Here is a 21,638-nt window from a genome sequence, read left to right as displayed (position 1 = left end):
GTTTGGGGGGGGATACAGTAACACGGGCTCCAGCTGTCCACCAGTTGAGAATACTCCCGGCTCTCAGCTACTTAGATAGCCTGTTTTTTTTTTTCACTTTCCCCGAACACTTAGACAACAACTGGTCCTTTTGTTTAATGACCAGCAGAGAGCCACCCAGGCCCTTGGGTCCTGGAAGAAGCCTGTGTGAGGGTGCCAGGGGCCACCCCATGTCTCCACATGGCTGGCTCTGCCTTCTGTCACTGTAGAATAGAAGAATGCCTGGTGGGGGGGGGGGGATAAGAGGGATAGGCTCTCTCTCGGGGTTCCCAAAAAGTGCTGAGCAAACATGGCAGAACTGTAACTGTGTTGCCAGAGTGCTTTCCTAGCATGCACAAGGGCCTGGGTTCAAGCCCCAGCACTTCCTAACTCAGGTGTGGTGGCACCTGCCTACACTCTCAACACTCAGCAGGTGCAGTTAGGGGGATCATGAGTTCAAGGTCATCCTCAGCTATATAGCTATTTTGAGACCAGCCTAGGCTACAGGAGACTTTGTCTCCAACAAACAATAATAACAATAATGACAAAACAACAAAAGAACAACTGGCAATAATAATATTAAGTAAAGTAAGACTGTCTCAAAAATAAATATTATATATTTTCTTTCATTTGTATTTCTTACATTTTATATAGCCCTATAAAAGCATGGTGTATGTATGTATGTTTGTATAACATGAAAGTAGGGGGCTGGAGGGATGGCTTAGCAGTTGAGAGGTCCAACACCTTCATGCAGACATACATGCAGGCAAAACACTAATGCATCTAAAATAAATAAATAATTTTTTTTAAAAAAGAAACTGGAGAGATGGCTCAGAGGTTAAGAGCCCTGTCTGCTCTTCCGGAGGACCTGGGCTCAATTCCCAGCATCCACATGGCAGCTCACACTTACCTGTAACTCCTGTGCCAAAGCTTCTAACACCCTGACACAGACACGAATGCAAAAAAAAAAAAAAAAATCAATAGACATAAAATAAAAATAAATTATATATATATAAAAAGAAAGTAGAAGTAAAACTGTCTAAGGAGACAAAAGGGACTAATGAGCGACAGGAGGGGCAAGAGAAAGGAGGGCCCAGGGGTGTGCGTGCATGTGTGTGCGTGTTGGAAAAATGCTTACCATGCAGAATACTCTTTTACCAAAGCTTTGGCGTTCATGTGTGTGCGTGCGTGTGTGTGTGTGTGTGTGTGTGTGTGTGTGCACGTGCGTGTGCGATATATATTTTGTACATGTGTGTGGAGGCCAAAGGTTTCTTCCTCAATCCCTCCCCACCTTATTTTAAAGTTACTTTCATTATTACTAGTAGCGTGTTAGATGGTGTGTGAGTGGGGAGGGGGGGCTATGGCACACACAGAGGTCAGGGGACATCTTTGTGGACTCGGCGCTCTCCTACCCCTTTTCTGTGGGGTCTGTGTTTGCAAAGCAAGTGTTTTTACCCGCTGAGCCACCTTGGCAGGTCTCCGCCTTATTTGTTGAGAAAGGGTGTCTCATTGAACCTGGAGCTCATCGAGCTGCCTGGGATAGCGAGTCCCAAGGACCCTCCCGTCCCTGCCTCCATAGTGCCAGGACTGCAGAGCCTTAGCTGTTCCACGTGCCTGCTGGGGACTGGCACTCAGGTGCTCAGGCTTTGGCAACTGGCACATCTCCCTACACTCTAAAACCTTCCATAAAAATTCCATGAAGCCAAGAGTGAGTACTTTGGGAAGCAGAGGCAGGAGGATGAGGAGTTCAAGGCCCTGTCGCCCCTCCCCACCACACCCACCCAAAAATACACAAACTTCAAACGATGGCTCCAACCTTTAGGGGAGCAGGGCTCTACAGCGCCCTGCCCTGAATGGCTGATGGGGGAAGTAGCTGGGCTTTCGAAAGACAGGTTCCCTGTAACTTCTGAGAAGCAACCATTTTGATGTTTGGGACAATGGTGTCATTCTAACTGCGTAGCATATGAGCTGCTTAGTGACAAATGATGTCATCAGCAACAGCCTCCGTTTCTTCTACCTCTTGGGGGAGAAAGCTCTAAAAATATACCCAATGTCCTGGGCCCCACTGCCCAGCCTGGAAAGCCTCGCTACAGGGCTTATGCTGGCGCAGAGCAGCAGCGCCTTTAGGAGACATTACTGTTCTTCCGCTGACAATCACCTCTTCCATATAGGACTTGCTAAGTCTTTTTTTAAAAATTTAATAAAGTGCTCAGACTTTTGATTTTCCCACAGAGGGCCTTGCTGCCTGGGGTTGGAAATGAAATCAACAATATAACAGCTTGCTTGAATTTTAAGGGACATGGGCACTGGCCTGGGTAAGAGCAGGCGAATGTCAGGCTCAGTGGTGGGATCACAATGATGTGTTTTGCTGCACAAGGTTCCCTTTCGTGAATGCACTGGATCTTGTGCTAAAAACAGCCCTCTGCTCTCACTCTGCAGAGATGCCAGAGAGGCCTCCATCATCCTGGTCAATTCCTGGACTTGTGGAAATGCCTGAGGCCCAAGAACTGGCTGTTGCCTTCCTGGTGATGCCAGAAGCAGCAGCTGTGGCTCTTGGGAGCAAGCATGGAACGGGAAAGACATGGTGGTACTGATCTGGGCAGCCAGAATGTGGCAACTGAGTTGTGTCTTATGTGGGTGAGGGAAAGAGCTCTGCGAGTGTGTGTGTGTGTGTGTGAGAGAGAGAGAGAGGGAGAGAGAGGGAGAGAGAGAGAGAGGAAGAGAGGGAAAGTGGGAGAGAGGGAGAGAGAGAGAGAACGTTCTTGTATGTTCCTGTGAGTCAGTGTATCCCTGCTCCCTTTGGCTCCTTCTGCCAACAAGCGTGCTGTGTTCTCAGAGTCAAGCTTTGCCAGGCTTGCCCACCCCACCAAAGCCCAGGATCTGTCACCCCATCAGGAATGTGGGGTTATGAAATAAAAAACAGGGTTCTTGTCCAAGAGAATTTTTTTTTTATTATTTTTCTCTCTTAATTGGATTCAGCATTTTTTTACTCTTCACATACCCTCTCTGGCAGGGAATTCAGGTTTGTGCAAAGCGCAAGAGATTGTGCTTGCCAGAGACCTTTGGGCCAACAGCCCCTATTCCCTGACTGGGTTTTCCTGCTCTGTTCCCTGCATGCTGCCTATCTGGGCTGACCCCTGAGTCTGGCCCTCTGACCTCTTCCTGATCTGGGGTAGATCCAGAATGATCAGCAGGAACAGGACCTCTGTGATGTAGAGTGCCTGAGATGGTTACTGAAATGCCCTCGTCTTCTAAGGCCACTAGATTCCCCCCACTGCCTGACTATTCAGGGCCCTCCGCAGGTCACTGGCCAAACAGCCTAGAAGTTAAAACTGCAGCTAAGCCTCTCCTGAGGCCAGAGCTCAGAATCTCCCTGGCCTGCACAGACCATCACGGGCAAAACGCTAGACGGACATTGTCTGTCCAACCCATTGGACTAACACTGTGGATGCTGCCTTGTCTCCTGGCTCAAAAACCCCAAAGCCCTTTCCCATGCTCCACCTCGCTTGCCTCCAGCGTCCTGACATCCCACAAGCTCCTTCCCACTTCTTACCCTAACACCTGCAACTTCTACAGTAGGGGTGGTGGGGTGCTCTGGGGTGCCAGACAGGCATGTGTTGCATATAAAAACAAGGTGACATTCTAAGTAGCTAAGACTGTTGGTCCCCTGAAGTGATTCTCACTGCTTCTCTTCCTCTTCAACTCTTCCCATTGACACCTTTGCTCCAACAAGCCCAGGGCCTATTGTTGCCAGCTGGGATTCTGAACAAAAATGCCACAGCTCTTTTGCTTGCTAGAAATTACCAATACAGTCCTTAGTTGAGCAAATATAGGTTCCCATATAGTTTATAAACATGATGAGACATACAGTTTGTTAAGGAGTGGGGTGGGGACCTGTGCATTTGTATATTTGTGTATATATATATTATGTGGATGTGTGGGTGGGGGGTGAGACTATATATACGTGGACATAGGTATAAAACTGCACCTTCTGTGTGACTCTCATTGCGAGGAAAGTTCTAAATGTCATCCTCTGGCGATCTCTCCTTTGGTGATTGGTTCTTGAACCCCAGCAGGTCTGCCAGGACTGCCTGAGACAGCAGGAATGAGAGGCATTACCCCCACAGGTAGGAATTGAGGGTGGCATAGGGTTGGACCAACGAGGCAGGTTAACTAAATGGCCTCAGGCAAGATCCAAGACTGCTCTGAGATTGCTGGTTGCCTCAGTTGTCTCTGGATGAGCCTTGTTCTGAGTCCTGCTCCTTCCAAAAACAGCAGGGTCCTTCAGCCCTTCTTCCCAAATGAGCAGGATCCCACAGAACTCAGTTTCTTCATGGGGCACATGTCCTGTCACTACTGACCCCTCTGACCACTGTGCGGAGTGGGTGCTGTCCGAAGGTGCTCCGCCAGGACATCTGGTGAGTGTGTCAGCCCTCCTGTCTACGGCTGTACACTTTGGGCTTATCATCCACCAGGAAGGGTCCAGACTGTGGCTGAAGGCTTTAGCAGCCTTTTCCTGAAACCCAGCAGATCTTCCACTTAGAAGAAAAAAAAAAAGGAGAAGAAGAAGAAGAAGAAGAAGAAAAGATTCTGTTCTTTGCTGGATGTGTGGCAGTGCTGGGAGCCAGTGCCCCAGCTCCTCAACGGAGAGTGACCGCCAGCCCCAGTACCCAGGCCAGGAGTGAGGCCCCCAGGGACGTGCCTGAGGAGGCCTGCTGCACCCCACTGGGGGCACGGATGGGGGTCCTGCGGGCACACTTGCCCTTCCTCTTGGGTCGTGCGGTGGGCATGATGTCAAAGCTGAATTTGTGCTGATAGTCAGGGGCGTAGTCCTGCAGCTCAGGAAGCTGTTTCCCAGCGCTCACCTTAGAGATCTGATTTCGGTTCCTGTGGCTGGTGCAGTTCTTGCCTGGCTTCTTGGAGCCTGACCTGGAGCCAGGCAGATGGCCGTGTGGGTGGCCTTTGTCCCTGGAGGCGCCATGGGATGGATGGTGCTCCTTGCGGGCAGCCCTGTCAGAGGTGGTGAGCGTGTGCGACTTGATCTGGTGTGGGGATGCCGGTCCCGTGCAGTTCCGGAAGTCCTCAACCCTCAGCAGCTTCAGGTCCTGGCCTTGCCGCAGCTCAGGGGTTGCGCAGGGGACGGCAGAGCTGGAGCCACGGAACCTCCGGAGCCATTCCCACAGGGAGCGAGCCCGGCAGCCACAGTCCCAGGCGTTGCCATTGAGGCGAAGGAACTCCAAGGCCACCAGCGGGGCCAGACAGTCACCCTGCAGCTCCGTGAGGCTGTTGTTGAAGAGGAAGAGAGTGGTCAGCCTGTGAAGGTCGTGGAATGCCTTGTGGTGGACCCACTGTAGCTGGTTCTCATGCAGCAGCAGCCGGTCCAGGTTCACCAGGCCCCGGAAAATGCCCTGGCCCAGGCTCCACAGCTTGTTGCCATGGAGAAACAGGTGGCTGAGGTTGACCAGGTCCACAAAGATGTCATCTTGGAGGTACTCAATATGGTTGTCCTGTAAATAGAGGTACTGCAGGCTGTGCAGGCCACCAAAGATGCCTGCGGGCAAGGCGCTCAGGCCACATTTATAGAGGTAGAGGGCGTGAAGCTTCACCAGGCCCTGGAAGGTCTCAGGCGCCAGCGTTCGAAGCTGCCTGTTGTCTCCAAGGTCCAGCTCCTCCAGATGCACAAAGCCCTCAAAGGTGTCGGGAGCGATGAAGGTGATGTTGTTGGAGTAGATCCAGAGGGTGACCATGGCGGGGCTGAAGTGGCCCCGCTGGAGGAAGGTGATGCGATTGTTCTGCAGGAAGATGCGCTCACTGTCCTCGGGGATGCCCTCAGGGATGGCGTTGAAGTTGTGCGCCTGGCAGCTGACAGTCATGGGCGAGGGGTAGCACACGCAGTCTCGAGGACAGCCCCCACCCAGGGGCAGCTCTCCAGCCAGCAGCAACAGCAGCAGTTCCACACAGCACCCTGCTGGGGAGAGACAGAACAGCTGTGAGGGGGCCCAGAGAGGGGAGATGCTGGGAGGGTGGGGGGAGGGCGGAATTCTGGGTGGAGTGGGGACCGCTGAACGTTTCTCTCGACTCAACGGAGGTTCCATCTTCTGTACTGTACACAGGGGCCCCTGGGGCTAGGAGGCTGGACAGGAAATTTGGGACCAAGGCCCACATTGTCGCCACACCTCTTTAGCTCTGTCCCTGATGTCTCTAATTTCCATCCAAACACCTCTGAGACCCTGTCAGCCCTACTGCAGGGTGGAGCACGCAGTGAACTCAGCGTGTCAGCCTCCAGCCCTGGTCCCGGCTCTGCTTGCTTGCTGATAGCCGCCTTCACAAGTAATGACTCCAACAAAGCACAGATCCCATCTGGAGTCCTGACTGGTCACTTTAGTTAAAGAATCCCTCAAAATAAGGAAAGCACTGTGTTCGTGATGCCAAAACATACCTCAGAAGATGCCTCATTCACATCGTGGTCCAAACTTCAAATACACGATGCCTCCTCTGCGCCTCGGCTCTCTCTATTGTTAAATACAGCTCACAGAGTGAGCAGGTATACAGAGAAGGCACGCTTCTGTGAGGAGCTGTGAGTGACACCAGGGCTGACGCACGAGGCTTCCCTGGGGTTCGTGATGCTGCCAGATCCAGGCTGCCCCCCTCTGGCTCACCTTCTGGCCCTCTGCCTCTCTCTACCATGCTTGAGCTTGCCAGGCTGTGGCTGTAAAACCAGGCTTTGCCTCTTGACTGTCCAGAGCATTTCCTCTGTAGCTTCCCTCTAATTGGGCATTAATTAGGCATTCGTTAATGGATCCTTAAAATAATTATTTTCGGATGTGTCCAGCCTGTGGTCGGGTAATAGGCCCATGCTCATTATTGAAGTAGCCTCATTATGGACGATTGTCATTACCTGCCTTTTTCCAGGGTCACAGCTGCCCCAAGCAGCCCAGCAGGCACATCAAGAAGATGAGGACAGGCTCTAGGCCTACAGACGCCCACCCTGGAAGAGCCAGGCAGCCATGACCTCTGCTGCCTCAGTTGGCCTCCTGCCTCTTCTTTTCCAGCTTGTTCAGCTGGGACTCTTGGGAGAACCGGGGTACCTGGGGCATATGAGCTGAGTCTTCTTGCTGTCAGCTGTGCCCTGAGAATGTGAGATGAAAGAAGCCGCCCTCTTGACCAGCTTTCCCACCTGGGGTCCCAGACCCACTACTACCCAGGTCCAGGGGCTGGCCAGGCCCCTGGCCGATCAGATCTCCACCGTGACTGCCATCCCAACCCCCCTCCCATTCCCGACAGAAACAGCATTGGAAGTGAGCGACAGCTCCCAGCTGTTGGAAGTTATGGGCTCCCAGAGAGTGGCAGCTGCTTCGAGTCCCCTGTAATCACCCGGCTTCAGCGGAACGTTTCCAGCACATAAAAATCATCGCAGATAATTTAGTTTTTGCATAATTGGGTTCAGTTGTGATTTGAGAGCAATTACGACCTCAGTGGCAGGGGTGGCACAGCACAGGACCCTTTCTGGGATGGGCCATGCTTTGCAGCTCTGCAGTGCTTCCTGCCAGCCAGCCACTAGACCGCATGTGGGCTTATAGCTACCCGGGCCTCAATTTCCCTCTCCAAAACATGTCTAGATGTTACTCTGTCATCTTCCTCCTTGGAGACCTGGGTGTGGCCTCCAGCCCACCAGCCTCTGTCTGAGGATGCCTGCGCTGCGGAGGGAGGCAAATCCCAGTCGGCTGGAGGGCAGCCCACCCTGTGCCGTCAGGATCTAACCCACACAGGCTGTGCCATCCACAGGGCCCCTCCAACCTCCTGGCCTGCAGTCTCTCTCCTGCTCAGGCTGCTCTCTTCCAGGAAGGCCATTCTTGCCAGAACCTTCCCCAAGGAGTGGCCCTATCCCTGTTGCTCTGAGAAAGCCCAGACTCTAGGTTCAAGAACGTTCATGATGCTTGTCCCACATTTTCGGCTGAAGGAGACGCAGCAGAGCCTCCACTGGGGGTCCTGCGAGAATAAATCTTTTCCTCCCCGGCTTGCAGCTGCAGGCAGGTAGGGGCTGCGGTGGGCTTATCACTAATCCCATCCAACATTTGTACAGCTCATCGGCGTTTACAGAGTGCTTAGCCCACACCCTCAGTCTGCTCTGGGCGGTGCCCTCCCACCTGCGTGGCTGCTCTGTCTCTGTGCACCCTGGATGAATCTGGGGGTCCCTTGGGGGGGATTACCCCTTAGGTTGAGGTCTCCAGGGGATACCAGTACACAGGGAAAACCAGGCCAGGGCTCTATTTAGGTTTAAAAAACTCAAACAGCTCTAATCCTCAGGTGTGGGCTTAGCGACCCCACTAAGCGGCAAGTGGAATTCACGGCGGCAAGTGGAAGAGGTGGATGGCAGAGAAGGGTGAAGGTGGGACTGTGGTTTTCCCTCTACACGGGCAATAGGAAGACAAGACTCTGGCCAAGACCTAACACAGAGCCAGGCACAGTTCTCCCGTTACCTCAAGGAAGAGGAGGTTAGCATCACTAGGTCCAAGGCAGTGAGAGCACAAGGACCATGCAGGACAGTCACTTCCTGCAGTGGCGGGCTCTTCTGGAAGCATGCTAATAGGATGCAGGCTCAGGACCGCTCATCCCTGTCCTCTAGCCTTTTCCCACATGCCAGGGCCCGCGGCGGGGAGCTAGCTTTCCAGAACCTCCATCTTGCCTAATGGGGGGGGGGGTGTTGAGGGGCTCAGCCAAGTTGGCATCTATGCCTTTGAAAGTCAGCGGTCTTACCCCAAGACCTTGAATTAGCTGTCCCAGCCAGCCCTGGCCACTCTGGACCCTCTGTCTGAGCCAGCAGGTGCCAGTCCTAGGATCCTCACCCAATAGGTTTCCTCCCAAGGAGGCAGGCACTGCATCACTATGGCGCCTTCTATGCCCCCCTCCATGAGGCCCTTGGGAGCCCCACCCCGCTGATTGCCTGATTAATGTACCGACAATGAGAACGGAACCTTTGCTGTGCATTTTAAGATTGCAAATTAGCAGGAATCCAAGTCTCCATGGAGGGGCCCTGCACCCTCCTGCCAGGCTCCTTGGCCTGGGCTGAAGGGAGAAGACCCAGCTCCCCTTCCTCCCCTCCAGGGGATACCCTTCACTGTGTTCCGCTTCTCCCAAACCTCCAGCCTCCCACGCACTGGGGCTCCCCAGCGGCTCTCCAGCCTCATTCATTCCTTCTTCCATTCACACTTGCCCCTGAGCCTGGGAGAGTCACAGAAGCCAGAAGTGTGTGAAGGGCCTGGCAATCAGCGCCACGGCCCATTTGACATGGCAATGCCTGGATAGGTACCCGGAGGGTATAGGGAAAGTAAAGGAAGAGGCTAAAGCCTCTGCTACCCCTGGGCCACCAGTCAGCATTGTTTGGTTGCCGGTCTCCTGTGTAACGCCAGCAGTTCCTCAGCCTCCCAGAGGAAGGGAGCTGGCAGCATCCTCAGGTCAGTTCGCAAACCCCAAACTTCTCTGCCAAGCTGAGCATGGACAGCCACCTCACCAGATGTGCCCATGGGACCAGACCTAGGGATGGCAAGGCAAATGCAACAGAACAGCATACACTGGGGGAGGGAAAGTGGGCCTGTATTTCCCACCCCCTCTAACAGTGCAGAGGCTATAAGGAAGACTGTAACCTCAGCTCAGCTAGGCTAGGGAAACCCAGGGCTGGGGTGGCCAGACAGCTTCACACTGGACCAGCATCAATAGGGCCTGTTTTCTATACCCAGGCTGCACAATCCTGTAGAGTCAGGGCCCACAGCACCCTGGCAGAAGCAGGAAGGGAACTAACATGGAAGACTCTGGGATTAGGGTCCTTGACTGAAACCCTTAGCAGCATTGCTCCGAGAGGAGAAAATGAGGTGCCCAGAGCCCCAGGGGCTGGTCATAGCTAGAGAACACAGCAGTGGACAGGCCCTGCCTAGTCACTAGGGCTCTAGCCTTAGCTTGCTGATGCCAGGAGTGGGCAGAGCAGCCTCCAATTGGGCTGGTCAGCTTTCTCAGGCTCCAAAGCGTCAGGAAATTCCCTTCAGCTTAGCACCCAAGGTGGCTCTCCTTCCCTCTGCATAGGGTCATCCCCATAGTTAGCTTCCCCAGGGCCCTGGGTAGGTCAGTGGGTCTCACTGAAGCTTGCAGGCTGCTCTGCCATGCAGCCAGTCTCTCAGGCCTTCAGTGCTCCCCTGCCCCCAGCCTGGCCAGCTGCTCTCCTCTGAGCAATCGATGCTAACCGAATGCTCTCTTGCTGCGGGGACGGCAGCCTCAGGCCAGGCCGGCTGCACTCCTGGGGCTGCTGGCGCCTCAGGCCACTTGGCACTGGTGCCACTTGTTTCTAAGCATAGGCTCCTTCCTGGCTCAGCCCTGAAGACAAGGAAGCTGGCCAGGGAACAGCTGGGCTGCTGCTGGGAAGAATGGCCAGCAGCCTCCTGTCCATGCTGTGAGAAGAGCATGGCTGTGGAGCCAGAGGCCAAAGCTGGATCCTGGCTGCTCCTTTTAATGCTTGCAGGGGCCTCATTTTCCTCACCTGCAAAATGGGGCAATCACTGAAAGCTCAGCCAGTCTTCCAGCCCACAGATACTGGTACCCACCGCCCCTCCCACATCTCCATCTGTCTAACCGAAATCATCCAAACCAAGCGCCTCTCCTCTACTGCCTCCTCCGCTCACAGCTTCTCCATCTTGGGTGAAGATGACCCCTTTGCTTCAGCTGCTTGGGATAAACACCTCAGAATCTCAGGGCCCCTTCCCTTAGCCCATACTCCACGCTCTGGAAATCTTGTTGGCTAAATGTGTCCAATGCCCATCCACTTGTCGCAGCCAGCCCCGCCATCATTCACCTGGGTGTTAGAGCAGCCGTCTGACAGTCCCTCTGCCCCCTCACCCCACATCTCCTTTAACAGTCGCTAGGGTAGCCCAGGGAAAGTCTGAGCCAGAACACACTGCTCTTAGGCCTGCCCATGACTCCCCACATAACCCTAAAGTAGCCCCAGGTCTATGCCGTGGCCCAGAGGCCCTGCCTCTCCCTGGCTGTTCCTCCCATATGCCAGGCACACGGCCTCTGTCCACACTGCCCCCTCTCCCTGGAACTGCTCCCAGTATGTCTGCGTTGCTCTTTCCAGCAAGGCCATTCTCGAGCAGCCAATTTTCAAGGTGCTCCTTCCCTGATGCGTTTTGTTCTACCGCATGCGACCCTTTCTAACCCACAGCGTAACTCACTTGTTTGCTTGTTTACAGACCCTGGTTGCTCTGTCCTGGTGAGTGTGCTCCCTGCACACAGCAACAGTTATAAACACACTTATTACAAGTTCTGGGGGAGGGAAGCACCTTCCCAAGTCTCTGGAGAATTTGGGGATGAGACTCAGAAACCCTAGGCTCAGAAATCCTCAAGCACGGGACCTGGCTCATGGTAGGTGTTCAACAAACACTGGTTGTAATTAGTCCTGGGGAGACTCGGGATAAGAGTAGGCACCCTGATTTGGCTCTGGTCCATCAAGGAAGTGACCAGATGACAATGAGAACTCTGAGAAGGACCCAATACCAGCCCTTTCTTGGGGCAGGGGGACATAGACAGGGACTGGGGCATTTCCCAAGGTACAGGACTCAGCACTAAACTGGAATAATGCCAAACAAAATAGAACAAGTCAGTCACTCTAAAGGGGGCCCAGGACCAGAACCTTTCCAACAGAAATGTCTGGGTTTAAGAACAGAGGAGGCATGCCAGGCACTGTGGTGCGTGCCTGTAATCCCAGCACTCAGGGAGGCAGAGGCAGGCGGATCTTTGTGAGTTCGAGGCCAGCCTGGTTTATAAAGCAAGTCCAGTGACACTGTGACTCGGGACCTGCAGTCCAGCAGTGAGGACTGGACTCAGCCAAAGCTAAGTGTGGGCTGGTAGGTATTTGAGCATTACGTGCATGTGAATGTCTGTGCGGATGTGTACCTGAGGTGTTTTAGTGCGCACAGGAGTTGGCCTGCATGCTGACAAATGTAGACCTAGTTGTGTTTGCATGCGAGGCGTTTGCATGAATCTGAGTGCATGCATATGAACTCCCGTGTAGCTCTAGAGACCATGGGTGACAGCCCAGGCCCCTTTCATGCTGCAGCCTCCCAGGTACAGAACCCCAGAGAGAGGCAGCACAGGCACGGGGGTGGCTCAGGCGTCTTCTCTTGGTCTTGGCTCTCTTTGCCCCCAGCACCTGCTCTCCTCCTCACACTCTGAGTCAAACACTCTCTATAGGTTCTCCCAACACCAGGGTCCTCTCAGCTGAGCAGTGGGCAGCTCTCCACTGGAATAACCTTTTGGCTTTTGTCTGCCCAGGGTTGGTCCCCTGAAACAGGCCTGGCTGCCAGCACCATGTTAATTGGACTGGCTATTTCTCTGAGAGCAATTTGGGGTCTCCCACATCCTGCTCATTAGGCCTAGCTTGGCCTGCCCGGGTGTGCCTTAGGGGGCAGGGATGGGGGCTATGCTGTGCAGCTCTGTACTGAGGCACTGCCCCGACCTATGGCCCACCCCAGTGGAAGCCCATTTCACCTGGGCAACTCCAGAAGGCACGAAAGCTCAGTGTGGCCTTGTAGGTCTGGGAAGCCTCGTGAGCCTGGCTGGGCACCTGAGCAGGCTGCATGGGAGATTGTGTCACTGCTGTTGTTCACAAAGGGTACTGTTCCCAGACTGCCAAGACATCCTGGCTTTCACCCCAGCTCAGGATGGTCCCAGAATCCAAAGCCCTAACAAAGCAGGCCCTTAACCCAGGGCTAAGGCCTGTGAAGGGACCCTGGTTCTCTGTCCTGTGCCCCAGCCCACATCCCTCCGTGCCCAACAGCAGGTTCATGGGCTCTCTCTACCTCTCCCAGCATCCCCTGCCCACACCCACAGCTCGTAATGTGTGCCCTCATGTTATTCAAATCTACTGCTTGGTTTGAGAGTGAGTTGTGAGTGCACCTGTGAGCCAACGGGTAAATAAGGATTCAGCCTGGGTGTGTGCTGTGGGGCAAGGGACCTTTGAAGGGGTAGCAACTATCTACAGAGAAACCTGGGGGGGAGCAGGGACATGCAGGAGAGGGAGCAGGTGGGAGGGGCCTGGGGGTGGCTGCCAAATCCTTAGGAGCCCATGATTCAGGGAAGAAGCAGCTCTCTGCCAGGAGAGAACCACCCCTCCCTGGCTGCCAGTGAGAGGCATTCAGGACGGATGCCCAGGCTCTGAGTGTAGCCTCTACCTGCTAACCAGCCTGTCTGCACCTGACCCCACTCCCCTTCATTGTGGGGAGAAAACCATGGGCTCATGGTTGCCTCCGCAACGTTAGGAGGCACAGGCCTCTCATTCATGGATCCCACACTGTGAGGAGAGTAGAAACAAAACAAAAACAAAAACAGGCCAAGTGTAAGTGCTGGAAGCACCAAGAAGGGGTTAAGATTTAGATGAAAGAGTCAGATGGCGGTGGAGCACATCTTTAATCCCTGCACCAGAGAGGCAGCAGCGACAGGCAGACTTTTGTGAGTTCAAGGCCAGCCTTGTCTACAAAGCAAGTTCCAGGACAGGTAGGTCTCTGTTACACAGAGAAACCCTGTCTCAACAAAACAAAACAAAATGAAAAACAAGGGCTGGCAATAATGTGGTTCAGTGGGTAGTGTTTGCCTAGAATGCAAAAAGCTGTGGGTATGAACCCCAGCACTACATAAACCAAGGGTAGAGAGGAACACCTGTCATCCCAGCACTTTTGCGGTAGAAGCAGGACCAAGGTTATCCTTGGCTACATAGCAAATTCAAGGTCAGCCTCGTATAAATGAGAACAAGGATAAAGTGAGGAGCAGCTTCACAGAGAATGGCGGGTCCAGTGGCCCTGCGGCAGGACTGCACTTGGATTTGAGGAGGACAGATTGATACAGAGCAAGACAGGCGGCAGGGGGGCCTGTGGCCACCGTCTGTGAGATGTGTCATGAGGTCCCCGGGGCAGAGAGCAGTGGGCAGCATGGGGAATTGTCTAGAATGACATCCAGATGAGACTCTTCGGGGTCTGAGAGGACCACAGTGGCTCTCCAGGTAGCACTGTGAGCTGAAGGAGCCTAGGAAACAGGCCTGGGGACATGTGACGTCTGACTGACCTCTCAGTGATGACAAGTACAGCAAGAGCCCAGAGGAGGCAGAGCACTTGGGAGCCATCGGCATAGAGATGGCATTTAGTTCATGGGAATGGATGAAGTCATCTAGGAGAGTCAAGAGAGATGTGGGATTGGAGCCAATGGTGGCATGACAGTTTTGAAGGAGTGTAGGAGCAGCCTTGGAGAAGCGGCATCCCAGAAACCCAGTGTTTCCAGGAGGAAGCAATGTGTTGAAGACTGCTGAGAGTAAACTGAGGCACTTGACTGATCAGCTGAGGAGAGGTACTAGTGGCCCTAGCAAGCTCACCTCTCAGAGGCATAGGAAACCAAGGACAGAGAAGGACAAGCAAGAAGGAAGGGGAGGTGAGGAAGGTGATGGCGCTGGATCAAGCAGGACATGGGAGGATGTGTGAGATAGCAATGCCCCAGAATCTCCATGGCTGCCAGCAACAAAGCCTTGTAAAACAAGCCTTTGAGGGCGGGCTCCTTGTGGGAAGCCGGGTCGGGAGAGCATCCTCCACCCAGAACACTCCTGGGGAAAGCACAGGGACAGACCAACCACTGGCTTTTTCTATGCTTGTTTCGAGAGATGAGCATCACCCCTACTGGAATTCCATCGGTTGACATCTGGCCCTTTGTGCATCATGGGACAGGGGTGAGTCCTCTTGTGGGGAGGGAGGGAGCAAGGAGTGTCTGTGGGCACCAGGAGCACACTCACACAGGAAGCTCAGACATTAAGCGGCTGGACAAACAGGAAGGACCTTGTGGGGGTGGGGGTCAAGGGCAGCTATTTTTTCTTTTTTCAGCTTTTCAAAATTATAGTTTTTATCTTGAATTGCTTCACAGTAATTGTACATATTTATGGGGTACAGCCTGACATTTCAAAACATGTATACAATGTGTGATGATCAGATCAGGGCAATTAGCACACCCATCACCTCAAATGTTTATCATTTCTTTGTGTTAGGAACATCCACAATCCTCTCTACTAGCTATTTTGAAATTTACAATTAATTGACAACTACAGCTACCTACTGTGCAATAGAACATTGGAAGTTACTCTTCCCCAACTGCACGGGGCACCCATTACCCAGTCTCCATCCCTACACCCTCCCAGTGTTTGTTTTTTTGAGATGGAAGAAATAGAGTCTGTTCTCATGCCAACAAGCATGATTCAGGAGAAGAAAAACTGTCAGAAAGAAACTGAAACAGTAGGCCTGAAAGGGCAGGAAATAGGGGGAGGTCTGAGGTACACCTGCTCGGAGAGTGACGGGGACCGTGACATACACAGGCATAACAATGAAGTTAGCCTTGACAGGTTCTGCTTTCTCCATATAGCAGAAGGGCTTCTCTGCTGAGGTTGGAGGTAGAGATGAGGGTGGGAGTCTGAGGCGAAAGAGAGAAAGACACAGGCATCTGGTGTTGTGGGCAGGCCAGCTCCCGAGGGCCTCTGAACCTGTCAGGAGCCCAAGCCAGCAAAGTCCAGATACATCCTCCAGTGCTATCAGCTACCAGGTGTGGCAAGAGGCAGGGAGGAGCCACCCAAGGGTGGGGGTTCCAGTGAGTCTGCACAGTTGAAGGACCAGGAGTTTGAAAGTATTTGCACATGCCTTTCTAATCGCATCTTAGACCATCCATGGTCCAAGTGCTTCCTGCCTCTTACTGGACTCTTGCGGCTCTATCTCGAATTCTAGGACAGTGATAGCTGGGCTCTTCAGGCCCCAGGCCTCAGGCCTTTCTCCTTTGATTCCCACACAGAATCTCCTCACATCCTCCAGAGCCCGGAGGAACACCTCGGTACAGTTTCCAGCTGCCTCCCTTCCCTGCTGGTCCATTCTGTCCATTCTCCAGGAGCCCACGAGGAGCCATGCTCAGACCCCAGGCCTGGGAAACCTGACACAGATCACATTTGGCATGGGCTTCCTGAGTGGTCTCCAAGCTCTCCTTTTACATATTCAATTTTCCTTTAAAGTCATCCATCGCTATTTACTTTCATTTTAAAATAATACTTGCCAGTTGTGGGGAAATGTGAAGTATGGAAGTAAAAAGAAGGAAAAAAAAATCACTACATTCCCATTTACCCTTGACAACCGTTGACAGGTCCTTGCTGAACCTTCAATGGTTTCTTCGTTTATATAGGCCTGTATAAAATTTAAATAAAATTTTTATTTAAAGAAATAAAGTTGAGATTGTGTTATATATGCAGCCGCCCGCTTCCACCCAGCTGCACAGCTCTGCACTGAGGCTCCTGAGGGAGCCCTATGGGCAGAATGGTCCCTGCCCCAGGGCAGTGGGGAAATCAGCCCTCGTCAATCAGCCGCGGCCGGTTAGCCAGGTATGACACAGAAGAAATGATGGAGTAACAGGCAAGATTTCTGAAGACTGCAGATGATCCCTCCTTATGCATACGTTATAATTTATTTATCTCTTAAACATTTATGTCTCTTTTTTTTTTCTGTTATAAATCATCGAGACCGAGCTGAGCACGTGGTACAAAACCTCTAATCCTAGCAACTGGTAGACCGAGGCAAAAGGATCTTTAATTTGAAGATAGTCAGAGCTACATAGTAAGTTCAAGCCTGGGCTACCTACCCTGTCCCAAAAATGAAACAAAAATCATGGCAGGGCCTGGAGATATGGCTCAGCTGTTAAGAGCACTGGCTGCTCTTTTAGAAGTCCTAGGTTCAATTCTGAGGACCCATGAGGTGGCTAAAAACCCTCTGTAACTCCAGTTCCAGGAGACTGGATACTCTTCTGGCCTCCCAGGCACAATGCACCCACATGGTGCTCACAGAACACCCAAACTACCCATCTACACAAAATTAATAAGAAGAAACATTCCAAACCAGCTGGGTTGTGGCAGTGCACAGCTTTAATACCGGCACTTGGGATGCAGAGGCACTCTGTGGGTCTCTGAATTCAAGGCCAGCCTGGTCTACAGAGTTCCAGGACAGTGCTGGCTACATGGAGAAACCCTGTCTCGAAAAAAAACAAAAACAAAAGCCATCAAACTGATGGCAGAATGGTGACTCAGGCCTGTAGTTTCCCTGTACTTAGGAGGCAAGACTATTGGAGCCCCAGGCCAGCATGAACTACTGGAGATCCCGTGTCAAAACAAAACAAAAGATCAGGACAGAAATTGGTGATATTGTTGCCTCCTGAGAGGCAAGGCTGACAGGAAGCTGTAGGGCTGGGTGAGGGAAACTACCCTCTCTATATGTCAGGGACTTTTGATTTATTACTGTGTCAATGTATCTATTAAGTCTTTAAGGTCAGTTAAACTAAATAACACTGAAATCAACATATTTGTCTACATTTCTGAGCTTTCTTTAGACAAATTTTATTGAGCTCAAGCTGCCTCGATGAGCACTGAGAAGTTACCTCCTAGAATTTAGCTTTACAGCCCTTGGCCTCAAGATCCACAGAGAATAAACTCGCAGTGACGTCAGCTTTAGAGAGTCAGCCCTTTCCACACACACTGAGCCACTTGGAGGAAATGGGAGCTCTGCTTGGAGATGGTGGCTTGAGCTGCTTCTGTGTGCATCCTCAGGATCTTCACCTTCACTTCTTGAATAGCCGCCCCCCCCATCACTGCAAATCCACGTTCATTTTACCAGTGAGAACAACGAAGCCCAACACACTACAGCTGTTTGCCCAGGATGGTAACCATTATGATTCAAACAAGATGGTTCTGGCATCCATGATGAGAGGATCAGAGGCTCTCTAGGAGCACGGCTCATTCCGAGACCCTCTCCCAGCACCACCCTCTCCCAGACTGCCTTGCTCCCTGTGGACAGTCTCCATTCTCCCCAGACTCCATTACTTACTTCCATCCTCAGGCTTCGGGCTCAGGAGGCTGGAGAAAGGACAAGCCTGATGGGGAAGGAAGTGGAAATTCTGTGTAACACCTCGTCTGTATCACAAAACTTGTCTTAAGTGCCAGCCCCAGGGATTTGCTGGAGCTGGCATGACAGAGGTGGGGCTGAAGGTCAGATTAAATTGGACTAGTAACCCCCAGAGGGACACTTGAAAGAGGTTGCTAAAGAAAGAGTTTCCGGCAGGGACTGGGGTGGTTGAGGCAGGCAGTGGCAGCCTGCAAATGCAAGGCTGACCCAGCCAGGTCAGGCCTGCTGAGCAGGGCCTGGCAGTGACAGGTTTAGGTTCACAGGAAACCTGAAATCTTGCCTTTTTCTCCCAGTAATGAGTTGGTATAAAAATGGATCCTGAATAAAATTGTCTGCAGTTTTCAAATTTCAAAATGCATTAGTCAAAATATATCAAATTTCCATGTACTGGCTTACCACCTGCTCTAAGTGGGATCCCTTTTCAGCTGGAATATATTGAAATATGAATCACACCCTAAGAGGCAAAGGGGATCAGAGGGAGGGTAAGGTCCTCCTAGAATGTGCCCAGGAGTCCTGGGCGCCTCTGGATCCCCAACACTACCCTTCACCCAACGATAGCATTTCCTGGGTAACCTAGAACCCTGGGCACTTCCCTCAGTCCCATATCCCTGAGCCCAGCCCTTAAGCTCTGTTCAGCCTTTGCCACAAAGGGCAGACACAGTCTCTGCATACCCTCTGGCCTTGAATGCCAGCTAGTGTGAGCACTGAGACTCACGAGGAAGGCAGGCCTGTAATCCGAAGGCTATACCCAATGGCTACATCGTCCTCATGTGCTCACTGGTGAGACAGGATCTCCCATAGTCCAGGCTGGCCTTAAATTTATGAGCCCCCATCCCTTCCGGAAAGGATTCCTCCTCAATTTCAGAAGCATGACTTTGCCATCTCCATCCATCTTGCTGTCTATAGCCTCGGTTCTTCCTTGGTCTCACTGCCATGCGTCCCTCCTCTCTGGGACTGAGCCCCAGCCCCTTTCCAGTCACACTGTGCCCAGGTGAGCTCACAAGAACATTCTCAGCACCATCTTCCCGGAGTGAGGTCTGATGCTTGTCCTGAAACTCACAATAGTTGGCTAGGCTGTCCACTGACGTCACCACATGGATAAACAGGTCAGGTTCACACAACCTCAGCATGTTTCCTAGCAGGCTTCCTCATCCCGGTGGCTCAGGAATACTTTCGGTTGCTCAGGTTGAAAATGCAGAGGCTGTTTCCCATTTCTCCCTTTCCTCCATCCTCTCTTCCTTTGATCCCTAAGCTCCCACTGGTTTCCCCTCAAAATACATCTCCAACACACATCACCCTGCCCCCCCCCCCCCCGCCATACCCACTCTGTCCTTGGCCACCATCACCTCTCCCCCGGGCCCTACAACCGCTTCCCCAGTGGGCATTCTACTTTTATTGTTGCCTCCTCATCACCACACTCTACACCACTGCCAAGAATAGTGAGCACAGGACTTGGGGTGCGGCTCAATGGTGCAGCACGCCCCTTGCACGGGCAAGGCCCTGGGTTTGGTTCTCAGCACCGCAAACACAAAACAGAACAGTGTAATGGTGCTACCCTCCTGTCTGGAATCCTTCTAGTAGTTTCTTCTCGAACCACAATTAAATACAACCTCTTGTCAGTCCGCCATGCGACGCCCTCACATTGGTCCCATCGCTCTAGCACTATCCTGTACCTGCCCCAGCACTAGCCACATTAGGTCAGAGCAAACCCTGTTGCCTTGGAGGTTTGGCTCTGCTTCACGGTAAACTCCACACATACTTCCTACATGGAAATACCATAAAATTTGCCGCTTGAAAGCACACAGTTCAGCGGCATGCAGTACATTCACAGCACGGTGCCGGCCACTACCATGATCTACTTCTAGAATATCTCCCTTCCCCAAAGGGAGACCACGTTCCATTAGCAGTCACCCCCATACTCCCTCCCTCAGCCCCTGGCAGCCACGAATCTCCTTTCAGTCTCTTCGGATTTGTCTGTTCTGAATAGTTCATATAATCAGAATCACATAACATTTGCTTCAGAGTTTTACCACTGGCTGTTTCTACAACGCCACTTGTCCTAGCCAGGGCCTTTGTAGGCCCATCTCTGTTTTGGCTGCCAGGTCTCAGATCAGACATCAGCTCCCTGTTTTAGAACACCTTCCTCCTGCCCCCAGCCACTCTTGATTTCATAAGAACGCTGCTCCATTTAGTCTCCTCTCAGCACTCCACAGTCCAAGAGTAGCCGGGTTTAATTATTTGCTGATGTGTTCCCTGTCCCCAGGACAGTGCTGGCCCCTCAACAGTTACTGGTGGCCTGACCGAGCCAGCACACTATTGCTCTGTACAGAGCCATCCACCACTCTACAGAAACCAGGTGCGGAGGATGAGCATCGCTTTCGGAGCATGGAGGGGTGAGGAGGACAGCCTCGGCAGGCGTGCCCAGGGGACGGAGGGGGCTTCTGGAATAGAGGGAAGTGCTTGGGAGCCCAGAGGCTGGGAGAACACACCAGCGAGGAGCCCTAGACAGTTCCCAACCTGTCCTGTTGCCTCATTTGCCTGCACAGAGCAGACATCACAGGTCTCAGGGTTGGGGTTGATGCAACATAAAAGGTACAGCAGGGACAGGATGGAGTCTCTTTTGTTTACTTCTTTTCCACCACAGCCCCCACCCCAGGTCCTAACATGCTCACTATCTCACAGAGAGAGAGAACAGACTAGGTCCCAGCTGCTTTTACACCATTCCACAAACGGCTTTTAGAGACCTGGGAAGATGGGTGGGGGAGGAGAAAACACATTACAGGCAACCGCAGCCGTATTCCAGGAGTCAGGGAGGGGCCTAGCCCTTTCCTAGGAGATATGCAGGGCCAGGATAAGCCTGGGACCAGCCCACCCAACCCCATCAGCTATCCTTATCTTTCTTGGCTGAGTCCTCAGCTCCTCTGGGCAAAGAGATGTCTGTGAAGCCACTGTTCGTCATTTCTCCTGATTGAATCAAGCGCAGCTGGTTCAGGCCCTGTGGCTCTGGGAGTCCAGCTGAGCTCCCAGGAGGAGAGGCCCTGCCCCAAAGCCAGGAGGCTCAGAAGGGCAAATTCAATTGTGTACAAGGCAGGAGCCATTAACCTGTCTGTGGACTGAGGCACCCACCCCACCCTCTGTTCTCTTCTGCAGCAGGGAGGGCCTGTACAGGCCACCCCTACAGAACCCAAGCCCACCACCTCCCTGGCTGGGCCTCTCCTCTCCCCTCTCTGTTCACAATCCCATTGCTCAGGCCCCTACAACCAGTATGGGGTGTGAGCCAAGGAGGACCACAAGTCCACGGGAAAGTGGGCAGGAGGATCCGGATGCAAGGAGGGCCACCTGAACACAGAATTCTGGGATCTCAGGTACCCAGCACATGATCTAAAGCTGCGGTCTCCACTCATTGACATATGGCTATTTCAGCCGGGCAGTGGCGGCTCACGCCTTTAGTCCTAGCATTCAGGAGGCAGAGGCAGGTGGACTTCTGAGTTTGAAGCCAGCCTGGTCTATAGAGCAAGTTCCAGAATGGCAAGGCTACACAGAGAAACTGTGAAAGAAAGAAAGAAAGAAAGAAAGAAAGAAAGAAAGAAAGAAAGAAAGAAAGAAAGAAAGAAA

At 52.6% G+C, this 21,638-nt stretch overlaps 1 protein-coding gene across 2 annotated transcripts in view; it reads right to left on the bottom strand.

Annotated features, from left to right (window-relative positions):
• Nucleotides 1-2,943: 2,943 nt before the first annotated feature.
• The window catches only part of Rtn4rl1 (reticulon 4 receptor like 1), a 72,675-nt gene continuing 53,980 nt past the window's right edge, over nt 2,944-21,638 (bottom strand). Inside the window, exon 2 of one of the 2 annotated variants that reach the window (XM_055619942.1) lies at nt 2,944-5,986. In XM_055619942.1, coding sequence (XP_055475917.1) covers nt 4,659-5,986 — 1,328 coding nt within the window. In that variant the 3' untranslated portion in view covers nt 2,944-4,658. The remainder of the gene's footprint in view (nt 5,987-21,638) is intronic. The other variant, XM_055619943.1, reaches the window with a different exon arrangement.

This window comes from Psammomys obesus, unplaced genomic scaffold, assembly GCF_907164565.1.
Source record: "Psammomys obesus unplaced genomic scaffold, mPsaObe1.curated_primary_1811, whole genome shotgun sequence".
Taxonomy (NCBI): Eukaryota; Metazoa; Chordata; class Mammalia; order Rodentia; family Muridae; genus Psammomys; species Psammomys obesus.
Note: the sequence above shows the minus strand (reverse complement) of the source record. Positions and strands in the feature narration are given on the sequence as shown.